General features: G+C 36.6%; 2 protein-coding genes and 1 pseudogene across 19 annotated transcripts in view; 1 reads left to right on the forward strand and 2 right to left on the reverse strand.

Annotated features, from left to right (window-relative positions):
* Window positions 1-18,170, forward strand: part of IRAG2 (inositol 1,4,5-triphosphate receptor associated 2) — a 113,728-nt gene extending 95,558 nt beyond the window's left edge. For 5 of the 10 annotated variants that reach the window (XM_073020553.1, XM_037990252.2, XM_007967955.3 and 2 more), the window contains 8 exons: window positions 6,732-6,866; window positions 11,031-11,178; window positions 12,054-12,097; window positions 13,671-13,733; window positions 13,840-13,889; window positions 14,191-14,292; window positions 16,797-16,904; window positions 17,666-18,170. In XM_073020553.1, the coding sequence (XP_072876654.1) occupies window positions 6,732-6,866; window positions 11,031-11,178; window positions 12,054-12,097; window positions 13,671-13,733; window positions 13,840-13,889; window positions 14,191-14,292; window positions 16,797-16,904; window positions 17,666-17,909 (894 nt within the window). In that variant the 3' untranslated portion in view covers window positions 17,910-18,170. The remainder of the gene's footprint in view (window positions 1-6,731; window positions 6,867-11,030; window positions 11,179-12,053; window positions 12,098-13,670; window positions 13,734-13,839; window positions 13,890-14,190; window positions 14,293-16,796; window positions 16,905-17,665) is intronic. The other 5 variants (XM_073020554.1, XM_073020555.1, XM_007967956.3 and 2 more) reach the window with 1 other exon arrangement.
* LOC119621294 (centromere protein U pseudogene) lies at window positions 8-5,686 on the reverse strand (annotated as a pseudogene).
* The window catches only part of DNAI7 (dynein axonemal intermediate chain 7), an 84,778-nt gene continuing 78,986 nt past the window's right edge, over window positions 14,977-20,768 (reverse strand). For 7 of the 9 annotated variants that reach the window (XM_073020561.1, XM_073020558.1, XM_007967942.3 and 4 more), the window contains 2 exons: window positions 20,277-20,390; window positions 14,977-18,660 (listed from right to left, as the gene is read on the reverse strand). In XM_073020561.1, the coding sequence (XP_072876662.1) occupies window positions 18,385-18,660; window positions 20,277-20,390 (390 nt within the window). In that variant the 3' untranslated portion in view covers window positions 14,977-18,384. The remainder of the gene's footprint in view (window positions 18,661-20,276; window positions 20,391-20,768) is intronic. The other 2 variants (XM_073020564.1, XM_073020563.1) reach the window with 2 other exon arrangements.

Here is a 20,768-nt window from a genome sequence, read left to right on the forward strand (position 1 = left end):
GTGAGAATCAGAACATTTGGGATATAAACATTTGGTCTAAGCCAGGCACAGTGGCTCACACCTATAATCCCAGCACTTTTGGAGGCCAAGGCAGGAGGATCACTTGAGGCCAGGAGTTCAAGATCAGCCTGGGTAACATAGTGAGACCCCATCTCTACAAAAAAAAAAAAAAAGCCAGATGCGGTGGTGCGCACCTGTAGTCCCAGCTACTTGGGAGGCTGAGGCAGGAGGATCATTTGAGCCCAGGAGTTGGAGATTGCAGGGAGCTATAATCACACCATTGCCTACCAGCTTGGGTGACAAAGTGAGACCCTGTCTCAAAAACAAAACAAAAAACACCCACAGAAAACATCTGGTCATATTTTTAATAACACTTTCGTAAGTACATAAGAAATTACTTATATGACCCAAACCGGTACCAGGTACCAAGCTCTGCCTGACCCAAATGTGAATCATAGAAAGTAAAAAAGCAGGACCAGGCTGAAATAGAAGTTTTACTAATAAGAGTATCAGCAATAAAATGAAAAATGTCTTTTTAAAGTAGGTTGCATGAGTCATCTGCCTTTTCTCTGGATTTTCAAATTTCAGGCAGAAGAGGAATCATGCAGAAAACTGAGCAATAGGAAATAATATCAATTTTAAGCTTCAAAGAAGAGAATCGAGTTTATTTCCATTTCTGATTAACTGAGGAAAGGGAATGGTAACTGATTCAGTCTTGCAGATGATGGGCAAGCCTGCTGTAGGGTACTGAGAGAATAATGGGGGTGCATAGGAGTATAACAACTACTATTATCCTTCCATATAGTGAAGTTACCATACATTCAGAGATGAGCTGGAAAATTAGTAGGCTTAGTTTTGGATGAAGGACATTAAAATTCAGAAACCATGGAAAAGAATCATGTTATTTTTTACTGTGATAAAATATGTAACATAAAATTTATCATCTTGAACATCTTCAGGTGCACAGTTCAATGTAAATTTATTTACATTGTTGCAAAACAGATCTTGAAACTCTGTACCTGTTAATTTCCCTTTTCCTCCTTAACCCATCCCCTGGCAACCATTATCCTGCTGACTCTATGAATTTGACTACTTTAGGGACTTGCATAAGTGGATTCATACATTACTTGTCTTTTGTAACTGGCTTATTTCACTTAGTATAATGTCTTCAAGGCTTATCCATATTATAGCAAGTGAGCGGATTTCCTTCTTTTTAAAAGCTCAATGAAATTCTCTTGTAGCTATCAATTTTTGCTTACCTATTCATCCATTGATGGGCATTTGGGTTGCATCCACTTCTTGGCTATTGTGAATAGTGCTGTTAGAAACATAGGTGTGTATATATCTCTTGGAGACCCTTGGAGACCTTGCTTATAGTTCTTTTGAGTATATCTGGAGTCAGGAGTGGGCTTGCTAGGTCATATAGTAATTCTATTTTTAATTTTTTTAGAAACCACTGTACTGTTTTTCATAGCAGCTCTATCATTTTAGATTGTTACCAGCAAGTGCACAAAGGTTCTGGTTTCTCCAAATCTTCACCAACACTTGTTATTTTCTGTTTGATTTTATGATAGCCACCCTAATGGGTGTGAAGTGGTATCTTCTTGTGGTGTGGTTTATATTTCTCTAATGGACGATGATACTGTGCATCTTTTTACGTGCTTCTTGGCCATTTGTATATCATCTTTGGAAAAATATCTATTAAAGTCCCTTTCTATTTTCTTTGCAGGAAAAAAAACTGTATTTATAAAAGTACAGTTTCAGGGCTGGGCACGGTGGCTCACTCCTATAATCCCAGCACTCCGGGAGACTGAGGTGGGCACATCACCTGAGGTCAGGAGTTTGACACTAGCCTGGCCAACATGGTGAAACCCTGTCTCTATTAAAAATACAAAAATTAACTGGGCCTGGGCGCGGTGGCTCACGCCTGTAATCCCAACACGTTGGGAGACCAAGGCGGGCAGATCATCTGAGGTCAGGAGTTTGAGACCAGCCTGGCCAACATGGTGAAACACTGTCTCTACTAAAAATACAAAAATTAGCCAGGCGTGGTGGAGGGCGCCTGTAGTCCCAGCTACTCGGGAGGCTGAGGCAGGAGAATCACTTGAATCTGGGAGGCAGAGGTTGCAGTCAGCTGAGATCACACCACTGTACTCAGCCTGGGTGATAAGAGTGAAACTCCGTCTCAAAAAAGAAAAAAAAAATTAACTTGGCATGGTGGCACACACCTATAATCTCAGTTACTTGGGAGGCCGAGACAGGAGAATTGCTTGAACTCAGGAGGTGGAGGTTGCAGTGAGCCGAGATCGCGCCATTGCACTCCAGCCTGGGCGACAGAGCGAGACTCTATCTCAAAAAAAAAAAAAAAAAAAAAAAAAAAAGGGTACAGTTGTAGAAGGTAACATAGTAGCATAAAAGTAATCTTTCTATAGGCATATTTTAGTAGACTAGTCTCTCATTCCTGGTGGAGGAGCTTCTCTCATTGATGGTTGATATTTTACAGATGGTTTTCAGCTCCCAAAAGTGTTCCTGCTTTAAATAACACCTGGAAGGCTGGATGAATCATATGTTTCCTTTACGTTTGGTTCTGTCTCCTGAACATCTGAATACTTCTGATGAAGTTGTTTTGAATTAAATAAGAAATAGCTGCGTTCCTAAGGGAAGACTGTTCTCTCCTTATGTTCATAATATTTTTTTTGTAGTTGCTTCATTTGGTGGCTCTAACCAAAGCAGTTCATCCTGGACTTCAGTCAAACACTGCCATTTCTTTTTGATATCTGAAATTACCTTAGCATTCTTCTTTTTCAGATTTTTCAATATCTGGACTTTTTAAACATTTTGTTCTTATTTACTATTAAAATAAAATTTATTGATGGCTTTCTTACAAATTTTAGATTCTATTCTATGTTTATACTGGACGAGGGTTTTCTCAAATGCAGGCAAAAAATTATTCAATTCCATGATGTTGGTTTTTCCTTCTAGACACTAAATATGCACAAATGTTGGAAATATCTGAGACTATGGCTTCACTTCTTGATACCTTCCTTTTGCCATAAGATGTATTCCCTTTTTTTCTGAGTTTTTGCTTGACTTTCTGTTGTCAGTGTGTCTTTTTCCACAGATGGCTGGGCACTAATGGGTCCTATCTTTTTGGAAGTGACTGAGTCAGCTGGTTTCTCTGAAAGGTCTGAAGATGCTGCAGTTGGAATAGCCTTGTGTTGTTGAGTCCTTATTTTCTCCACTGATTTAACTTTTCTTCTCACATCACTTTCTTCAGTGCTTTCAGACTCATTGCTAATGGGTTTGAGTTTTCTTCCTGGCTTTTTTGCACTCATTTTTGCAGAATCATTTTCACTTCCTTCATTTTCAGAAGTAATCGAGCTTCTTTTTGCTTCTTTTCCTGGAGGAGTTGAAGTGATAGATAATCCACAATATTTGGAGAATTCTTCATTGGCATACATAGATGAGCTGTGTAAAGGAGGATCAAAAGTTTCATAAGGTTCTTCATCTTTCTTATTTTCAACAAGCCTGCCAATTCTTCAGACAGCAGAATTACATAGGAAAAGCAAACACATTGGTAGGTTTGCACTTTTGACAAGCTTTATCTTTCACAGAATGTGTTCTTCATAAAATGTTCTTTGAATATCATGGACCTGCATGCCCGGGAGGCTGCACTCAATGTGGCAGGGCCTTCAGACCACTCTCTTTCCATTTTTTAATTGAGTTATTTGGATTTTTAATTGTTGAGTTGCAGAAGTTCTTTATATATTGTGGCTATTAACCCCTTATCAGTTGTATGGTTTGAAAATATTTTCTCCCATTCTATAGGTTGCCTTTTCTGTTGACTGGGTCCTTTGATGCATAAAGACTTTTAAATCTGATGTCGTTCCATTCGTCTATTTTCACTTTTGTTATCTGTGCTCTCAGTGTTATATCCAAGAAATCATTGCCAAAACCAATGTCCTGAAGCTTTTCCCTTATGTTTTCTTCTAGAAGTTTTCTAGTTTGGGGTCTTACTTTTAGGTATTTAATCCATTTTTAGTTTTTATATATGATGTAAGGTAAGGGTCCAACTTCATTCTTTTGTATGTGGATATCGAGTTTTCTCAGCAATATTTTGTTGAAGAGACCATCCTTTCCTCATTGTGCATTCTTGGCAGCCTGGTTGAAGATCATTTCATATACATTTATTTCTGGGCTTTTAATTCTATTCCATTGGTCTATATATCTGTTTTTATGCCAGTACCACACTGTTTTAATTATTGTAGCATTGTAATATGTTTTAAAATTAGGAAGCATGAGCCCTCCTCCTTTTTCTTTTTCCAAAGTGTTTTGGCTATTAGGGTCCCTTTAGATTCCATATGAATTTTGGGATAAATTTTTCTATTTCTGCAAAAAAAAAAAAAAATGCCATTGAGATTTTGATAGAGACACACTTGAATCTGTATATCACTTTGGGTAGTATAGATAACAAAATTAGGTCTACCAACCCTTGAACACAGGATGTCTTTCCATTTATTTATGTCTTCTTTAATTTTTTTCAGCAATGTTTTGTGGTTTTCAGTGTACAACTCTTTTATCTCCTTTGTTAGGTTTATTCCTAAGTATTTTATTCATTTTGATGCTATTGTAAAGGGAATTGTTTTCTTGATTTCCTTTTTGGAAATTGTTAGTGTGTAGAAAGACAACTAATTTTTTGTGTTAATTGTGTACCCTACAATTTTGTTGAATGTGTGTATTAGTTCTAACAGATTTTTTGGTGGAATTTTTAGTGTTTACTATGTATGAGATCATATCATCTACAAACAGAAATAATTTTACTTCTTCCTTTCTGATTTGGATAACGTTTCATTATTTTCCTTGCCTAATTGTTCTGGCTAGAACTTCCAGTACTATGTTGAATAATAGTGGTGACAGTGGGCATCTTCACCTTGTTCCTGACCTTAAGGAATAAGCTTTCAGTCTTTCACCACTGAGTATAATTGTAGTGGGGTTTTCATATATAACTTTTATTAGGTTAAGGAAATTTTCTTCTATTTCTAGTTTTCTTAATTAGCACCTCAGTGACATAGTAAAAATAATCTGTGTGGTTTTTCACACCTTTTTGTTAGTATTCCTAGTTTTTGTGTCTTTTAATCAGAAAAGTGTGTTCAATCTTATCACATGCTTTTTCTGCATCAGTTGAAATGACCATATGGCTTTTGTCCTCCTTTTTGTTAATGTGGTATATTATATTGATTGCTTTTCATGTTAAATCACCCTTACAATATAGAAATAAATCCTACTTGTACATGATGTATAATCCTTTTTATGTGCTGTTGAATTCAGTCTACTAGTATTTTGTTGAGAATGTTTACATTAATATTTATCAGAGATACTGGTCTGTAGTTTTTTTTTTCTTTAATGTCTTTTTCTGGCTTTGGCATTAAGGTAATGTGGACTTCATGGAATGAGCTTGGAAGTATTCCTCTTCAATTTTTGGGAAGAGTTTTATGAAGACTGGCATTAATTCTTTAAATGTTTGGTAGAATTCCCTAGTGAAGCCAATTCAGCCACGGATTTTTCTTTTTGGGTGATTTTTGATTACTGATTCAATCTTCTTACTAGTTATAGGCCTGTTCAGATTCTCTATTTCTTCACGGCTTAATCCTGGTTGACCATACTCTGTTTTGCTAACAATTAACATCTGCTCTTTCCTTCCCAACTGCAGGTGGTGGTTTAAACCACTTAATAAACTGCAGTCTGACAATTGCCATTCTAGTTGGTTAGCAACTCTCTGACTACAACTTATCCATATCTGTCTGTTTCAAAAGTGGCTGTCCTTCATTGAGCACCAAATGTGCAACAAGCAGTTAGCATCTCTTACCTCTCATATGACAGTATTCCTGGAGAGGATATGTGATTGTCCCGATCGGACAGATGAGGAAACAGCAAATCAGAAAGGTTGAATTTTTTTTTAACATTTCTAAAATTATGATGCAATTTATAGTTGGTGGTGCCTAATGGTTTTATTGACAGCCTTTTCCTTCTTAATGATATACAAAATCATGGTGTCTCTTATAATTCATGTTGTTTTAGATTTGGGAAAGTTTTAGAAACTTGCTCACAATCACATAGGTAATGAGCAGTGTCATGTCTGCTTCCAAATCTGTTATTCACTTAATCCTGTCTGTACTCTGGTGAGAAGGATGTTCATCAGGAAGGGCATCATATTGTGTAAAGGGCACAGGATTGAGAGGAAAATTCATAAGGCAATGAATGCATATTCACCTAGCCATCCCAATCATACCTTATCATTCATGGAAGAACAAGCATCGTTGTCAGAGACATTGTTAATTCCAGTATGTTTGGTTATGTTTCTTAAAATTCCAACCTATGCTCCTTATATGATATTCACCTCTTTTATAAGCATAATCTCTTTACCATTGTCAATTAATTGTAGCCCATCCTATTAGCTGTAGAAAGAAAGATGTGGCAAATTTGGGAAGTAAAGAAAAAAGGGATCAAGAATAGACATGAAAGATTTGTGATCACCTGCATATATCTACCCAGTACCCAACACAGATAATAATATATCAGTATCATTCATTATTGGCCTTTGCTGCTGCTTTTCATCTTCCACCAAAATAATTGAGATTAGAATGTCATCCACATTTGCAACTTAGTCAGTGTTAGAATCACTCGCTGAATGCTTGTTTTGGATATCTTTTAATATGCTGTTTTCTGTACAGTCTTTAACATCTCTGTGTGAAGATGACAACCAGGCACAGGAAATCATTAAGAAGCTGGAGAAGAGTATAAAGTTTCTTAGCCAGTGCACAGCACGAGTGGCCAGTAGGGCTGAGATGTTGGGAGCTATCAATCAGGTAACCTGTCTTCATTTCTCTGGTTAGAATGAAATTACAAAAAAGATTCATTTTTCCTGAGACTATGGATTTCTTATTTCTAGGAATAAGTTTTAAAAATACTTTTGTTGTATAAGACATATGTGTTTAATATAGAAAGAAATGGAATGTACAAATAAAAAATGTAAAAAAATCTAATAACACGAGCCAGTGACAATCATAAAAATTTTGTGATATATTCTTCAAGACGTATAGTGTTATATATAGTGTTTATAATCCCTTATATAGTATTATAATCTGCTTTTTATTCATCATATAACATAGGTAACTTTCTGTGTGATATAAATATATACGCACATATCACCATTTTATGGTATTCTACTGGTTGAGTAGACATAAATTATTTAACCAATTCTTTGTATTCAGTCATTTCAGGATGTTCTTGACATTTTTCTGATATAAACAATATTACAGTAAATATCCTTGTATATGCATCTGTGTGTACTTATCCTTAGAGAAGTAGAATTCCAAAATTTCTTTGTGGGCAAACCTGGGGAGGTATAAATTTTTAAAATCTATACCTAAGCAGACTTGTTAAAATATATTTTCTTAAGGAGAAATTTAATTGTCGTGGTAATTTTAGTTTGATCATTTGTTATACATTTTTACAACTTAGCTCCTTTTTAACCCCTCACTAGAGAACACTGTTATTCTTTGTTTCATTTTGACTAAAGTTATATATGCACATAGTTTTTTAAAAGGTCAATCAGCTCTATAAGCCTTACTAATTTCCCATGATCCAGAGAAACAACTTTCAACTCTTTTGTCTTATTTGTTTTGTATTTGCATTCACATTTTTAAATAACATGCTTATGCTGTCATTTAGTGATTTATTTTCAGTTTTAGGTATTATCTGTTGCTCTTCCACTAAGAAGATATTGTTCTTGTATCAATCTCTGGCCCCTCACACCTTTTCGCTGTCCCTCACGCTACTGTTGGCCACTCTGCTTTCCTGGCCAAGCTTATACTCCACAGTTAAACATAGTTTTCACTACCTTGCATGACCCCTCAACACTTTTCCCTTTCTTGCTTTGTCTTACTTATTTGGTGAATCTACAAGTAAATCTGCTTCTCCTTCTCATGCCTGCAGAGCTGGAAAATCGCATTCCCATGCTGACCTGTTTCTCTTTGAATTCATTATCACCAACCTCAAGTGGATCCGTGGGGCTTCCCCTCAATCACCCTCCTTCTCTCTTAAACATCAGTTTCCCAGCCTTTCCTTTCTCCTCAAACCACTATCATGTCTTTCCCCATATTCTCTCTCAAACACAGGTCATGACTTTGCTTCCAACCTCACTGAGGAAACTGGGACAATCAAAGGAAACTGCCGCAAAGCCTCCCGGCGTGTGAACCCTTACACATTCCCTTGCTCTTGTTCCTGAAGATGCATTGTCTCTAACTCTATCCCCTCTGTAGATGGGAGCCTTCCCCAGCAATTTACTCAGAGTCATGGGACCAAATTCTCCTGACTTTTCTTCTTTTACATTTTCTCCACTCTACTGAACCATTTCTATCAGCACACAAATAATATGTTGTTTTCTGGATGGGAATAATAACACAAAACAAACACAAACAAAATAACCTTTCATCCTTTCTTTTCTGGCCACCACCCTGTTTCTCTGCTCCCATTTACAGCAAACCTCAACAGAATGGTACTCACTGTGTTCAGTCTTCCTCCTCCCATATTCTCTGAAACCCAATCTAAATCAGCCTTTTGCTTCCACAAAGCAGATTTTTCCAAGGTCACTAGTGACCTCCGCATTATGAAATTCAGTTTCTCAGTCCTCATCTGGCATGGCTGATGTCTTCCTCTTCCTGGAAACGCTTTCCTCACTTAACTTCCAGACATCACGTCCCCTGGCTTTTCTGTACATCACGCACCGCTCCTTCCAGGCTTCCTTCAGTCCTACCCCTTCTCCCCGACCTCTGAATATTGAAGACCGGCGGGACTCCACTCGTGCACATCTGATCTCCATGTGCACGCCGTCCCCCTGTGATCCCGTGCAGTCACCTGAGGACTCTCAAATTCTTATGTTTAGCCTAATCCACTCCCCTGAGCTCCAGACCAGGGTATGCTACTGCTGACTCAACAATCCCACTTGGATGTTTTATCACCTCGAACCTAACATTCAAAACTGAAGTGTTCATGGTCCCCGCGCCAAACCTTACCCCATGCATAAGCTCCTTACTTCACTCAAAGGCAGCTCTGTCCTTTTAGTTGCTCAGGCCAAAATAGGGGCAGAAGGAGTTGGAGTAATTCTCAACACCTTTCTCTCTCACTTCACATTAAATCCTACAGAAACCCTATTGGCTGAATTGTCGGAATATATTCAGAATTCAACCACTTATTTCCCTTTCGACTGTTACCGTCTTGATCTAAGCCTCCATTCTATTTTGTCCAGATTAACGCAATAGGTTCCTATATGGTCTCCCTGCTTCCATCCAATTCCAATCCCTCCTCCCAACATAGTCTGTTCTTAATAAAGGAGCCACAGTAATCCTTTTAAAACTTAGATTGTGTTACTTTTTGGTTCAGTGTCCTAAAGGTCCTCACTTTACTTGGAGTAAAACCCAATGTCTTCCTGTAGTTTGAAAGGATGTGTGGCCGGGTGCAGTGGCTCACGTCTGTAATCCCAGCACTTTTGGGGGCTAAGGTGGGCGGATCACGAGGTTAGGAGTTTGAGACCAGCCTGGCCAACATGGCAAAACCTCGTCTACTAAAAATACAAAAATTAGCCAGGCGTGGTGGCACGTGCCTGTAATCTCAGCTACTCAGGAGACCGAGGCAGGAGAATCGCTGGAACTTGGGAGACAGAGGTTGCAGTGAGCCAAGATCGTGCCATTGCATGCCAGCCTGGGCAACAAGAGCAAAACTGTTTGGGAAAAAAAAAAAAAGGGCAAAGACTTCAGTAGACATTTCTTCAAAGAAGATATACAAATGGTCAATAAGCAGGTAAAAAGATGCTTATATGTATTAGGAAAATGCAAATCAAAACCACAATGAGACACCACTTCACACCCACTAGGATGTCTATTGTGAAAGAAGAAAGGAAGGAAGGAAGGTGGGAAGGAAGGAAGTAAGGAGGGAGGGAGGAAGCAAAGAAGGAATAGTGTTGGTGAGGATGTGGGGAGATTGCAAACACTGTACGTTGCTGGGAGATGTGAAATGGTTCAGCCACTGTGGAAAACAGTTTGGTGGATCCTTAAAAGTTAAACATAGAATATGTTTACTAATAATATGTTTAAAAGTTTAACTAGGAATATGTTTAAAAGTTAAACTAATATATTTAACTTTTAACTAATATGACTCAGCAATTCCATTCCTAGATGTATACCCCAAAGAATTGAAGACAGACACTCAGATACTTGTACACAAATATTCATAGGACTATGAACATTCCAAATGTTTCACTGGCAGGGGGGAGCGGGTACTCCTAATGTCATTAGTTATAGGACTTTTATCTTAGAATATTAGAATCCCCAGAGAAAAACCTTCCAACTGCCTGCCTTGAGGGTGTAACTCTGGCTGCCAGTGTTTGGAAGCTGGAAGGAGGAATAAGGTTGGATCTCAATATTCAATATGCATATAGATTTTTGCTTAAATCTATTGTTTTCAGCATGATTGATCCATCATCAGCTATCTGTTCTTTCCCAATCCACAAACCTCAAGTCAACTCTCTCTAGATATCCACCTGTATACAGTCTTTCACCAAAATAGTGGAGGGAAAATTGCTTCGCTGGCCAGAGCAAGGAAGGGGATCTCTGGACCTAATTTTTTTTTTTTTTTTTACACAGACTTTCAACCATTTCTTCTGTTCACATACCCACCTTCAACCTTACTGAGGTGCAATGTAGATTGCTTCTAGGCTTTTCTTATTGCCTTCTTTAGGGTTCAGCTTTTCCAGGTCTTAGTGATTTGCCACTAGTCCTTCTATCCAGCTTTCAAAGTCTTGTTGTCATATTCTCTTCTCTTTGCCCCTGTAGATGCATGTCTTTTTTAAAAAAAACCATTTATTGCCATTTTAGTGGGATTTAGGAATGCAGTGAAGGTAAATGTGTTTAATCGCCATCTTTTAATTCATAGTAGTATTTTCAATGTAAATGTGCTTGTTTTTCTCCTGCTAGGAAAGCCGGGTCAGTAAAGCAGTTGAAGTGATGATTCAGCATGTAGAAAACTTGAAGAGGATGTATGCCAAAGAGCATGCTGAATTAGAAGAGCTGAAACAGGTTCTTCTGCAGAATGAAAGGTCTTTCAATCCTCTTGAAGATGATGGTAATAAAAGTTTATGATAATAGTATGAGTTGTGTTTTTCTACGTTCTCCTCTTTTTTGCTAAGTCTTATTATGACTTTAGTATAATAAAACTCTTAGGCTAAGTTTATATTAGAAAAACCATTCATTCTTGTTATTTATAGAGCTAAAAGTAAGGTGTCAGAAAACAGGTTGGGGCACGTGAAGGATTCTTTGGTAATGACACCGAAAATTTATTAACTCAATTTAGATTACTGAGATGACAGAATATATTTAATCCAACTCATGAAGTTGACCTTAGTGTTCCCCTATTTAGGACACATTTGAATTTTTCCACATGTAAAAAGTAAGGAGAAATAACTTAAATGGGTGCTCCCATTAGCAATGGTTTTGATTCCTCATGGAAGGAATGACCCTGGCACAGTAAGCTGATTGATGAACTGGAAAAGAGAGAAACATATGAGGCTATGGGGAATAACATATGGTTTCTACAAATCTTACAATAGTTTTATTTAAAATAAACAATATGAACTTTTCTGAGCAGAATTCTTATTTTGAGAATCCGTCCCCTGTTCTAGAATTGTAACCATATTTGATACTCTTCTGAACTGTACTTTTGGATTCCTTTCTCCAGCAGACACACATGTAGTGCCTACCCTGTGCTAGCTAGGCATTGTGGACATCACAGTGACACAGAGGACTGTATTACATTGGTTAAGATTGTAATTGTTATGAAGCATTAAATGAATGATAAACAGATATTTATATTGCTTGGTAGTCTCTAAAGTCTTAATAAATATTTTCTGAATTTTGCTTTACCTTTAAAGAATTAAAACATTGCTTTAACATAAATGACATGTGTAATAGCTAAAACCTGTCAATTGTTTTTTCTTTCAGATGACTGCCAAATTAAAAAACGTTCAGCTTCTCTAAACTCCAAGGTAATTACCAATTCACTTAACAAATGTCTAGCAAATACTTGTAAGATGGTTTTAAAATGTTATTCGAAGCTTCAGGCCTTTATATGTAAATAACCAAATAGTGACTTTAATTCATATAGATGTATTTGTTTATCTAAGTATGCTTTTATACTCTCTGCTATATTTTTGTATCAATTAAGTGTGCCTGGCAGCATGAAGAAAGTCAGTATAACAATGGTTTCTCTCTGTTTTGCAAAACTGAAGTTGGAAGTGGGTAACCCAACAATGGCACAGCAGCTTCACAAGATCCTGAGGGACCAGCCTCCTTCTTTCTTGCTGCCTCACTACCCTCAACCCTTGGCTTCTGCCTCAGGGTCTACAATGGCTACTTCAGATCCAGGCACCAAGCCCTCATCATGACGTCATCTCATTCCAAGAAAAAAAAAAGCAGCAATGACAAGTGTTCCCTCTCCCTGTAAAGACACTCCCTAGAAGTCCAAAATAACATTTCTCCTTCCATTCTTTGTTGCAAATGAGACTGGAAAATACAGTTTGTATTTGGGAGGCTTATTACTAAGAAGGAAGAATGTGATACTAAAGGTCACCAGCAGGTTTTGCCACAGTGTGAAAATGAGGGTTTCATAGATATACAGAATTTTTCAATAAGTGATTTTAAAATCGTTCCATACAAATCCCTCTTTTTCAGACGAGGGAAGAGAAACACAGAAGTTAAGTGATCAGTTATGATCATGTATTGGTAGGAGCATGATTAGAAACCAAGTTTCCTGGGCCACGATTTCATATTCTTGATGCTCAACTAACCTATGAAATTAAATTAGGGATGATGGTTTAAGAAAATGATTCACATGGAACCCCTTTATTTATTACATTTTTAAAAATTTTGTATCCTGATGTACTTATTTAAACCTTAAGAACCATATAATACTTTTCTGTACATAATGCTTTTCTGTACAAATCTCAAGAAACACATTCATTTATTAAAACATCATGACAATCAAATGTGTTAAATGGAAAAAATGAAACCATGAACAAAAAAGCTATACATGTAGGTGCATATTTATCTCCTCTTGAGTTGAAAGAAATCTTTCTAAGCATAGAAGCAATGGTGGCAAAAGAGAAGAACAGATTTGGCTGGATTCACAATAAAACATTTCTGCCAGAAATATGAAAATTCAATTTAGACAAAATTCAATATAAACAAAATTAATATAGACAAAGGTGGTAAACATAAACAGGTGGTTCTCAGAGAAGATAAACACATGATTATTTAACATAAAAAAGCAACGTTCAATGTTACTAGAAGTCAGATAATTGCAAACCCAAACAAGAAATCTTATATTTGTTTGATTGGCATAAATTATAATAATCCAACATTGAGTTAGGTGGAATATAAACTGGTAAAATATTTCTAGAAGACAATTTGGCCACAAAAGGATCCTTTAAGATATGTCTACTGTTTAACTCAGCAGTGGTCAAGTGCATGGATGTGCATGTGCAAGGATATTCACTGGTGTTGCATACAATGATAAATTATTGAGAGTTTTCTAAATGTACATTTTCCTCCTTCTGGTAGCCACCTTCTCTTCGAAGAGTGACTATTGCCTCTTTGCCCAGAAATATTGGAAATGCAGGAATGGTAAGACAATTCCTAAGTGTTCTTAGTCAAAGGTAAATTCATTTTCATATGACAGAAAATATAAACGTATATTTTATCATTTCTTTTAACATTTGAACTTCTAAAGGTGGCTGGGATGGAAAATAATGATCGATTCAGTAGGAGGTCAAGCAGTTGGTAAGTGTAATTTTATGGTTCCTCTTTGGGAATCTTACTATTTTATACTTGGGCTAAACTCAATGAGTGCTTCAATTAAGTGATATAGTAATATTTGATTTGTACAAAGTGTAAACAGAATAATTATGTAAATTGGCATATAATTATGAAGTTTTTTATCATGAAGTAGGAAATCTGTGAATGTGCCAAGAAAAAAAAATTAGGACATATAATTTTGTATTTATTTAAGCAGTAGGAAATAAATTGATAATGGCGACAGATGTATTTGATTTGACAAGTGGCTATAATCATCTTTATTTAGGCGTATTTTGGGGTCAAAGCAGAGTGAACACCGTCCCTCATTACCTCGATTTATTAGCACCTATTCCTGGGCAGATGCTGAAGAAGAAAAATGTGAACTAAAGTAGGTGAAGCTCAGTGTGTTTATTAATCTGACATGAACTGGGACATAAACAGTGGGAATCACTTTTATTCCACGGAGATGCAATAATGCTGTATCATTAAAAAGATAATTCATTGTAAAATGCTTTTATAAACTAAAGCACAATAGAAATGTGATTTCTAAATAGTAATACATTCACTCTCATAGCTCTCAGAATGGCAAAGTTTGAGGTCTTAAGTTAGAAAAGACCCTGGAATTTGCCATATTTGTGAAGATAATTTTTTTCCTGTCCAGGTATCTGTCCATAATGGAGAAAGGTCAATAAAGAGCCACAGAAGTAAAATGTCCATCTATTTATATATATATATATATTTAAAACATGAGATATATAACATATGTATAACATATAGGCACATATGTAACATGTACATCTACCATTTATGTAAATGAAGAGTAGAGGAATACTGAATTGCTATCTCTGTATCTAGCAAACTAAACAAATATACTCCTATAGTGAAAGATAGAGGGCAAGAAGGAGGGATATGCAGAAATGCTACCTCTAAGTCCTTGGGTGACATTAGAAAAAGTGCCTAACCTTAGTTGGTCTCGGTTTTCATATCTGTTAAAGTGAGGGATCTTAAGGAGATGATTTTATGCTTATTTTATACATTTTCATGAGTGCCTACCATGTGATGAATACTCTGCTTAATTCTAAGGAATATAAAGATGAGCATGACATGGTGCAAACCTCAGATAATCTGTTTTGGTTTCTTTTTTTTTCTTTTTTCTTAAAGTCCTGGTTGCCTACTGCATGTGTTACAACTCTTTTCAGATTTAGAGTTAACATAATGAATCTTTTTTGAGCTGGTTGGAAAAAAAAAAAATCAGTTCAAGAGTCTCCTTCAAAAGATTATCTAGTTTTTGCTTTTTGTTAGTACGGTATGATTTCCACTGAGAAGTCTTTGTAAACAAAAGACTGAAGCCTTGAGAATCTTATACAAAGGCAATTTATCCTGACTTTTGGGTCTTGTTTTCTTTAAAAACTAAAGTCTATCATATTTATTTCCTATAGATGTTTGAATGAAAAAAAAAAGATCGTTGAGACACATTTCCCTTTGGCAATTCTCAGGGTACTATGAGCTTGAGATTTCAAAATTCAAATCCAACTCGGAACTCATCAGCAAATATAGTGGAACAATTACGTTTTGCTTAGGTGGAGGAACACCTCTTTAAATAATATGATTTGATTTAAAATGCAGTCAATCAATTGCTATTTCCCAGTTCACTGAATACTAATTTATTTTAACTAACCTTTTATTTTAACTCATTTTACATTGAGAATATTTTCAAAAACACTTTTTAAATTATTAAGATTTTCAGAGAAAAAAATAAACTCTGTTACTCCAAGTTAGCACTGATTGGAAATCATACAGAGAAAGGAATACATTCAATAATAATGAGAAAAGATTTTTACTAATGTTAAATACAATCAAATTTAAAAGAAAGAAATATGGTGTCCACATTTGTTTTATATATACACATACACATACGCACACACACAGGTGTATGTACATACCCATATATAAAATATATATACCTATGAATATGTATTATACATATATAATATACATTTTTATACATAAAATATATATACTATATATACACACATATATACATATTCTATATTATAAACTTTGAATAGTATATATTATGTGTACATATTATATGTAAATGTGTATGTATATATTATATATAAATATGTCTATATATAGTATATATTTATATATACTGTACTCCAGTATAGCAACAGAGTCACTCTGTCTCTTAAAAAAAATATACATACGCATATTTATATATATGCACACATATAAAAAATATAAATGTTATGTAGTATATAAAAATATGAGTATAAATATGTATTAAATACATATATGCATAATGTACAATATAAATGTGTATATAATCTAATATATATATATATTTTTTAAGAGACAGAGTCTGACTCTGTTGCCTAGGCTGGGGTGCAGTGGTGCAACTATAGCTCACTACAGCCTCCAACTCCAGGGCTCAAGCAATCCCTGGAATCCTGAGATCCTTGGGAGGAGTCCCCTTCCTTGGCCTCCCAAAGTGCTGAGATTAAAGTGTTTAATAAAGTATGGTTAAACATGCATATATATATATGCATGCAAAGAAATCATAGTAATAACATTGGTTAATGATGAGTGGTGAGACTAACTTCAGAATGTTCTTTTTAAATTTCCCCTTTTTGTGTATACGTGGCTAATATTCTAACTTTCTACACATGTATTATTTTTCTAAATAGAGGAACTTATTTTTAACTAAATTTCTATAAAAGGTTTACGTTATAAATCTGGTGATTTGATTTTTAGAGTTAGATATTTATCAAGTTTCCCTAAACAGAACATTTGTTTGTCTCGAGTTACAGTAAGATTTACCAATATTTTATGAATAATTATAGCATATTATCCTTAGTTTCAAATATTAAAAACAATATTTATTTACAGAACTAAAGATGACTCAGAGCCACCTGGAGAAGAAATAGTAGAAAGGACAAGGAAGCCAAGTCTTTCTGAAAAGAAAAATAATCCATCAAAGTGGGATGTCTCTTCAGTGTAAGTTATCTACTTGATAAATTCTACCATTTTAGTGGAATGGGAAAGGGTGAAGCAGGGCTGACAGTATTAATCTTAACCAAATTACTAAAAGACTTGCCAAATTGTTATATTTAAGATGAACAACAAACTTTGTATGTCTAGTTATCCTTGAACCTATGTTGCCTATTTTGAGAGAGAGACTACATTCACATAACTTTTACTGTAATATATTGTTATAAATTATTCTGTTTTATGTAAGTTATTCTTCATCTTTTACTGTGCCTAATTTATAAATTCAATTTTATTATAGGCATGTATCCATAGGAAAAAACAGTATATACTGGGTTTAGTACTATTTTCGGAGTACTAAATAGTCTTGGAGCCTATCCCACAAGAATAAAGGGGGACTACTGTACACACACATAAGTACATACACAGACATCCACTCTACCCAGCAAAGAACATTTTGTTTCCACTGTAGGAGTATGTTGCCTTACCTTACCGAAAGAATGAGATACTTGTATGTACTTGTTAGAAGATATGCCTACATCATGTAATTTTCAGATTCTCATCGTAGCACATCATTTCTTTAATCCTAATAGTTACAAAGGGTGGGAGGCAGATTGTTTCCAAAACCAAAATGATAAATCATAATATGCAGATTAAAAGGCAGTTTTGCGGGTATGGAGGACGGACCACCTGATTGGTGGTGGTAGCAAAAGGAATGTTTCTAATGACAAATTACCAATTATCAAATTCTGTTTGTGTTTTCCTTATAGATATGACACAATAGCTTCCTGGGCAACAAATCTCAAGTCCTCCATCAGAAAGGCTAATAAGGCCCTCTGGCTTTCTATTGCATTCATTGTACTGTTTGCAGCTTTGATGAGCTTCTTCACAGGCCGATTTTTCCAGAAGTCTGTGGATGCTGCTCCCACACAGCAAGAGGACTCATGGACGTCTCTAGAACATATCTTGTGGCCATTTACCAGACTCCGACACAATGGGCCACCACCAGTGTGACAGCAGGACATCCTAATACATGGATCTTGATTTTTAAGTTTCAGTATCTGAACTTCGTAAATTAGTAACTTTTAGCTGGGAAAGTATAGCATGAAACCAGAGGTTCTCAGAATGACTGTAAGATAGCTTACATTTCCTCTTTTTGCCTTTATCTCCCCAACTAACATACAACAGGGAAGAAGTCTGCCTATGATCTTTGAATGAGCTTTGATTATATATTGTTTGTTAAAGTTTATTGAAATAAAGAATCATTTAAATCTTCATAGAGTGAAAGTTGAAATGCTTAACAGGCCAAGTATTCAAAGGAAAAAAAAACCATACTGTGTTTAAAAGAAAACTTGAGTAGAAAATGCTGATTACAAAATTTTAATAGTTGATGTGAAATGTATTCATTCACTCATTACATTCTGTTGCAGAAATACCTGTCTCTCACCATGCCTGGTTCTTCATGCTGAATACGGTTTGTAAGTGGAGGTTAGGAGTAGCTGAGCAATCTGGTAGACAGCAGCACGTGGCACACAGAGTTGACAAACTGACAGTTGGAACGCCTGACTTTCTCCATTGCTTCTGTAGAAGCAAAATCCCTCACCATGTGATACAAAGTAGAATGAAACTCCGTTTCTTCTTTAAGCGCTTCAGAAAATGCCTCACTCTCTTCCTTGATCTTGAGTCTTTGTGCTCTGTCACCACTAAACATTAAAAGGGCCCAATTAGGATTCTCAGTACATTCTTCAGTAAGGTGTTCCCTCACCTAAAAGGAAATTCAAGCAACTTGTTAATAATTTCTCTTCTATTCAGTATTTTGGTAGCAGATTATTATTTGAAGGGCTCAATTTATCCCCTAAAATTGCAAAGGTTAAAAGAAACAGTCTGGCCGGGCGCGGTGGCTCAAGCCTGTAATCCCAGCACTGTGGGAGGCCGAGACGGGAGGATCATGAGGTCAGGAGATCGAGACCATCCTGGCTAACACGGTGAAACCCCGTCTCTACTAAAAATACAAAAAACTAGCCGGGCGAGGTGGCGGGCGCCTGTAGTCCCAGCTACTCCGGAGGCTGAGGCAGGAGAATGGCATAAACCCGGGAGGCGGAGCTTGCAGTGAGCTGAGATCTGGCCACTGCACTCCAGCCTGGGCGACAGAGCGAGACTCCGTCTCAAAAAAAAAAAAAAAAAAAAAAAAAAAGAAACAGTCTATGTGTTCCATTACTGGGTTTTGAAAAACCATGACACTGTTTATATTTTGGTGATTATGGAGCCTATCCACATGTATTAATTCATGCAACAAATATTTATTGAGTGCCTATCATGTGTGAGGTACTATTCTAAGTGCTGGGGATATAACAGGGAAAGAAAACACAGAAAACATACAGACATACAACATATATAAATAACAACTGCAACAACAAAGCCCTGCCCTCAAGGAGCTTATATTTGAGTCGGGAGGAAACACACAATAAAAAACAGAAATAAATATGGTGGCCTGTTTAGGCCAAAACATTCATCAGTCAGCTTTTAGAATTTGATATAGTTACTGCTACCTGATAACAAGGCATCAGGAAGTTAAGTTGGAGGACTAACCCTCTCAGAGGAGAGGGCCTGTAAGTCACAGATATATTCATGTTAAAAGCTTCCATTTGTTCTTTTTTTAAAGAGATGGGGGTCTCACTCTGTTGTTCAGGCTGGGGTGCAGTGGTGTGATCACAGCTCACTTCAGCCTCAAATTCCTGGGCTCAAGCGATCCTTCTACCTCAGCCTCCCAAGTGGCTGGGATTACATGTGTGAGCCACTGCACCCGGCAAGGCTTCCATTTGTTCTTGAGTCAATTTGTAAAGAGATACAAGGACTCTGGCCTGGCTTGAAGTCAAGAGCTTGGACAACAAAGGCATAAATTTTATATAATTTGGATTTATATTTTTGATGAAAAAAATTTTTTTTTTTTTTGAGATGGAGTTTTGCTCTTGTTGCCCAGGCTGGAGTGCAATGGCACAATCTCGGTTCACCACAACCTCCACCTCTCAGGTTCAAGCAATTCTCCTGCCTCAGCCTCCTGAGTAGCTGGGATTACAGGCATGTGCCACCACATCTGGCTAATTTTGTATTTTTGGTAGAAATGGGGTTTCACCATGTTGGTCAGGCTGGTCTTGAACTCCTGACCTCAGATGATCCACCCACCTCAGCCTCCCATAGTGCTGTGATTACAGGTGTGAGCCACCGCACTTGGCCAAAAATTTGAAATTTTAAAACTTCATATTGAATAATTTTTTTTTACTTTTCTAAGAGGGGAAGCCATGGTCTACATTCATTTAGTCTTAGAGTACTTTATCTTCTTTTGGAGGACAAAGTAGTTTTATGGGTTTCTACATATTATACCTTAAATACAACTTTCGTAGAATTACATAGTAGGTTCCACTTGCTCCAACCAAACGCAAAAGTGGAACTTAGTAGGGCCATCTGTCGATAAGCTTTCACTTCTACCAGAGGAACCTGTCAATATAAAAACAAATAGAATTGATCTTTGAGCCTCCCAACAAGTCTTCCTCCATCTTTGGCCTCCTTCAGTCTATTCTCAACACAGAAGGATCCACTTGAAATTGTAAATCAGAGTACATGACTCCTCTCTCAACACTGGGCAACGGCTTCCCTTTCTCTGAGAATAGAGTCCAAAGTTAACAATGACTTGCACGGCCCTCTGACATCCCTACTCCCGACTCCACGTATATCCCATTACCTGCTGACCTCTTTTTCTTCTCCCTTTGCTCTCTCAGTTCCAGACGCCATGGTTTCCCTGGTGTTCCTCCAATCCTCCAGCACCCCAGGCCACTCCCTCAGGGATCTTGCTCCAGTTGTTTACCAGGAAGCTGC

The sequence above is a fragment of the Chlorocebus sabaeus genome, chromosome 11 (assembly GCF_047675955.1).
Source record: "Chlorocebus sabaeus isolate Y175 chromosome 11, mChlSab1.0.hap1, whole genome shotgun sequence".
NCBI lineage: Eukaryota > Metazoa > Chordata > Mammalia > Primates > Cercopithecidae > Chlorocebus > Chlorocebus sabaeus.